This window comes from Parasteatoda tepidariorum, unplaced genomic scaffold (genome assembly GCF_043381705.1).
Source record: "Parasteatoda tepidariorum isolate YZ-2023 unplaced genomic scaffold, CAS_Ptep_4.0 HiC_scaffold_2703, whole genome shotgun sequence".
NCBI lineage: Eukaryota > Metazoa > Arthropoda > Arachnida > Araneae > Theridiidae > Parasteatoda > Parasteatoda tepidariorum.
Window position 1 is genome coordinate 1,921 of NW_027261588.1, and position 5,468 is coordinate 7,388.

Consider the following 5,468-nt stretch of genomic DNA (forward strand, 5'->3'; position numbering starts at 1 on the left):
TAAATACTTTTTAAATTAACATTAAAAACAAACAAAAAGCTAAAACAGAATTGAAAACGTCGATGCTGATGAAATAGAAAAAAAAATCTATTACAATTAAGCAGACAGTGTAAGCTTTTCTTGTTAAATCATTTAATTTTATGCAGTACAATTTAAGAAATAACTTAATTCTTTAGCAACAAACATTTTTCTTAATTTGAAATTACTTTTCAATTTTTCTTCGTAATTCTTTTCTGAGCTTAAATAAAAAAACAATCATAAGAAAATTTAAAATAAAAATTAAGCATTTCATTTTACAAACATTGTGTTAGTATGTCAGGCTTGGGATGTATTCATTATAAATTAGACTTAAAATATTTTACAACTGTTTAAGAATTTGGAAGAGTTTTTAACTTATTCTAAATATTTATTATTCTGATTTATTTGTTTCATAAATAGCAAGTTTTACAAACTGAAACATTGATTTTAACAATAATGTAGGTTTATAACACACTGTAACATAAAAATAGATCTAGGTATTGTGAAAGCAAAAAATTGCTTTTTTCTCGTAATTTAATTTTTTTTTAAATACGTGCAAAGACTGGCATTTGTTAACCAAAGATATTTACTACTATAAGCGCTATTTTTGTATAAAGATTGCCAATTTCAATTCCAATTAAAATATATTAAATGAGTAATGAAACTAATAAATCATATCACTAATAAAAATGTAAAAAGGTTCTAAAAAAATTTGCTATTCTACTTTTGAGTATTAAATAAATATAAAAATTAACATACTATCATATTTAAGATTAGCTTTAAATTATTATAAGCACTTAACTACACACATATATAGAGTTAAATAAAATTAAGAAAATAAAAAAAAAATGTGAAATAATCTTTTCCAAAAACTATGAGAAACGACAAAAAAAACAAGTTTAAAAAAAATTGTTTAAAACCCAAAGAGAGGATGCAACTAATGTAATGCACAAAGCTGGATTGTAAAACCAGACTAGTGAGACTAATCTATATTCTAAGCGGTGTAATCGAATCATCAATGTGTTTTGGGGATCAAACCTATGCTTACACGTTTTAGACTTAAAATTTAAAGTTGAGATTGGATAAATTTAGTTGAATAGAGGAATAAACAAAAGTGTACATTAAAAACTCATTATCATATATTTTAAAAGAAAACTATCCATACTCACCAAAACGAGTTTCAAATACAGGATGCCGTAAGTCACTTTCCATGTAATAAGTAGACTAAAACAAAATACGCATATATTGAAAATATAACATAAAATTGTTGAAATAAAAAAATACCCTTAGCAGGTTAATTACAAATAATAGAGTTGGTAATTAATTTTATTTCATTCGTATTATTGTTTTTAATGTTTTAAACATGATTTAAACTGTCATGGCCAAAATTCTAATCCAAAAATTTATGTCTAAAACTGTCAAAAGCCTTAAATATTAAATATTTGTTATAAGATGAGCATTAGTGCAATTCTTAAGATACTCATGGTGTCAGATGTTGAATTATCATGAATTTTACTATCATAAATTTTATTATCAAAATTACTTTTTGACATAAAAATGAGAGTCTCAAAAATTAGCTCAAATAATAATAACAATCTATGACATATGATATAGGTAATGTTTACAGTAACCATTAAGAGAAAGGAAGTATGCACAAAATAATTTTAACGGATTGTAAGTAGGTATTAAATTGCATATAAAATTAACCTTAATTATACTAAAAATGTAAAGCATTTCAAAATATAATTAACGTCATTCCAGTTAGTTTCATCAATATTAATTAATTTCATACAAGTGTTGTCAATTTTCCTTAAGTAGAATGAATTTTCAAAGCCTGAAAATGACATTTTAATAAATAANTGTTGTCAATTTTCCTTAAGTAGAATGAATTTTCAAAGCCTGAAAATGACATTTTAATAAATAATAATTTGGCATTGAATAATAATCATTAACAATTTTATTTGAATTTTTCAGTTTTTATTATTTCAATATTTCACAATTCAAGAGGATAATATTCAATGATTTTTTAGAGGTTTTGAAAATTGATAATTGGCCATTGTGATTTTTGAAAGATTAAATTTTAAGTTAGCGAATTAAAGTCCTTGTCAGCTTATAAACTTATTAGTGGAACCATTTGTTTATCATCAAATTTACAAGTACAAAATCAATTATGGCATTATTCAATTTGTTTTGTTAACAGATTCATGACAGCAAGAAATCTAAATCAAAACAAAGGCAGGTACTTTATTTACGTCACACAAGAGCTGCACAATGGGCTATTGCAGCTCTTGTGTGAGCTCTTGTGTGAGCTGCACAATGGGAAACATCCCGGAGAATGATCTGAAGACATGCCATCGCAATTTTGATCCTCTGCAGAGTGGATAGCTCCCCTGCTTTGGTAGCCCATCGAACTGTGCAAAGTCAAGCACTTTATGGCAGAACAATTTAAGGAGGACCAATACCTTCACCCTCGGTCCCTAAGCAGGCTGATCAAAGTTGTCACCCACCCGCTTACTGAGCGAAGCCATTCATGCTTGACTTTGGTGTTCTACTGGGAACCGTGTCTTTACAATCAGTCCACTGCAGGACCATCAAATCAAAGAGTGACATAAAACTGTTTAACTGAAAAGTGAAATAAAGCTGTTAAGTCGAAAGGTGCACTACAATGCCTTTCGTCTGCTTTCTATGAAATTGTCCTTTATCAGGTGTTTTATTACGACGCTAGGTTCTTTTCCTCTTGCCCTTATACGTCAAATTATTTTCAACCTCTCTAGACATGCGGTTCAGGGTTTGTCAGAATGCGGAAGGGCCTGATGTCAGGATATGAGGAATTTTCTTCTAATCAAAATAGGGACTAGCTTTCAGTTTTATACCTATTCTGACAGATAAATAGAAAAGGTTCTCTTTGACTTTTACTAGGATTAGCTTCAACTCTTTTAACATTAAATTTTAGCTACTGACTTATTTGAAATTTCCAAAAGAAAGTTAAGTTTTATAAATTTGCACAAATATGAATAACTGAATCCTATTTTACAGTTATGCTCATACTGTAGAGCAAAACTAATATTATTCTGTTCTTATGCAAATTAGTTATACTATTAGTGATCATCCGCTTATAGGAATCAAATGCTTCAGGTATAAATTTAATAAAGTGCCAGACACTGTTTTAAATCACAGAATAAATTTATGATAGCACATTTAATAGTCTTTGACTAAATTTCATATTGAAAAAAATATCTTTTAAATTTAATTTTTTTTTAAAAATATTTCCTTAAAATATGCTTAAATAACATATTTCTAACCAGAATTATATTAAGAAACAAGATAACTTGAATTGTCAAGTTTAAGAATGTAATTTATACAGTCAATTCTTGTGAGATTTCAGAAGGTGACTGAAGTAGTCTAGTTGATTGGAGCATGTAGGACATGCCCGAATCTCTGCTCATAGGAAATATTTGCTAAACATGAAACTATGCATAAATTGAAGCATTTTTTGCTGTTGTTGTAACACAGTGATAATAAAACAACAACAGGCAACTTTTTTTTATAACAACAGACAACTTTTTTCAACTGATAATCTCAAACTATCTACAATTTTTCTTTAATAACATAAATAAGAAAAATATTTTTATTAATTGAAAACTTACTTCACTAAAATGGCCAACACGTGGTATATGATTCTTGCGAGATTTTCCTAAATATGCTCCAGAGCTTGAAATGACAACAGCAGTATTCCATATTGTATCTCCATAAGTTTCATCTCTTTCAAGAATATTAGATACAATAACCATATTGTGTTTTGCAGCTAACTACAAAATATAAAAAAACACAATTAATATATTGAAATAGTTTCTTATTTTGGGATGTTAAATATGTTAACTATAACAACTATATTGTGAAACCACATTAGTCATACTGTTGTGTTATATTAAACTATTTGCCATGCCTCCATGTTGTGATGGAGCAGTGATCAAGTGTAGATGTAGTGACTAAAGATTTTGAAACAATTTGACACAATTGAAAAACAATTTGATTTGCATCTTGAAATTTTTGGAATTTGTTTTCAATTTGAGTAAATTTATATTATTACTTGTTTAAAGATATGTGAGAGTTAGCACGAAGTGGCTGTGGGGAAAAGACGTTCCTTTGTTGGAGTCTGGGACTCTGAGAAATTATTCTTTGGACAGAGTGCGATATTACACTATTCATATGTCAATGTGTTTGCTTCATAAATTATTCATATATTTTTTTCTAATTAGCATCCTATCAGTAAACCTTTATGGAAATTTCATAAATCCTTCGATATTCACCTAATTATTGATGGTTGATTAGTGGAAGAATTTTCAAAAGTGTCATTATGAAAAAAAAAATACTTTTACTACTTATATGTTTATTTTTTTATACCAATTATATACACATGGAGAGGAAAAATAACTTATTTTCAATAGAGTTAAATAAACAAGATAAACTGTTTAAAAATCAAATATGTGTATTGAACATTTAAAAAACATAATACTCATTTCTTTCATAGAACTAAAACCTTTATAAATTACCTCTGCACAAAGGAGGGTCGTAGGACCACTTTCTGCATTTTCAGCAAATTCACACCACGGATATCTTTCTCCAGTGCAAAAGGAAAAGGGCATTGCTATAAAATATTAAACATTGTATCACACTTAGTTTACTACTCAGATAATTTATATTCAGAAAATTACCACATCCACAAAATATTAATATTTTTGACAATAAAATTTTTTAATGTTTATAAATTTTGATTTTTGTAAAAAAAAAATATGTATGCTAGATTATGCATAAGTTTGGTATGTTTTCGTGCTTGACAGTTTCATACTGTTTATAGACATAATCTTTTTTTCCCCACTGACTAACCTTTGCCTTCTATTCTTAGATCATTAAACAAATTTTTGACAATTCAAACCAAACATGCTTATGACACTTGTATCGTCAAAAATGACTTTATGACACCAGAAATATAATCCCAAAACATTAATAACTATGTAGTAGCAGTTTAGTTCAAATTCCTAGTTCATAGGGGTTAGTGGGAGGTAATTTCTTTGTAGAATTAAAGTATTATGGCCGTTTCAGATACATTTCAATTTGGATACAATGTAAGGATATTTATCCCAGAAAAATTAATAAAATCATTTAGACAAAATTGATTTATAATGTAAAACTTAAATTGAACATAGCCACATTCTAAAATTATAAAAATAAAGAAAAGAAGTCCCTCAAAGGAATCAAAAAAATTATTCTCTTCGCGTCAAGAATACTTTGTAAAGATATCTATTTGACGGATCAGGAGGCCGAAGCCTCTGATTCAACTACTAATAATTCAAAATTAAAGTGAATGAATTGTTCCCAGTGGACAGTCATTTGAAGAGATCCATGGTTGGTGATTTATCAGAGACTTGAAATAAAAAATTAGCTGTTAC

At 27.8% G+C, this 5,468-nt stretch overlaps 1 protein-coding gene across 1 annotated transcript; it reads right to left on the reverse strand.

The window, feature by feature from the left end:
- Window positions 1-1,187: 1,187 nt before the first annotated feature.
- On the reverse strand, window positions 1,188-5,251 carry LOC122273235 (beta-ureidopropionase-like; the record flags this gene model as incomplete). Its single annotated transcript, XM_043057306.2, has 3 exons — window positions 4,572-5,251; window positions 3,666-3,827; window positions 1,188-1,242 (listed from the first exon to the last, which is right to left on the reverse strand). Coding segments are annotated over exons 1-3 (310 nt in total), but the record flags the coding sequence as incomplete, so codon positions are not given.
- Between the last annotated feature and the right edge of the window lie 217 nt (window positions 5,252-5,468).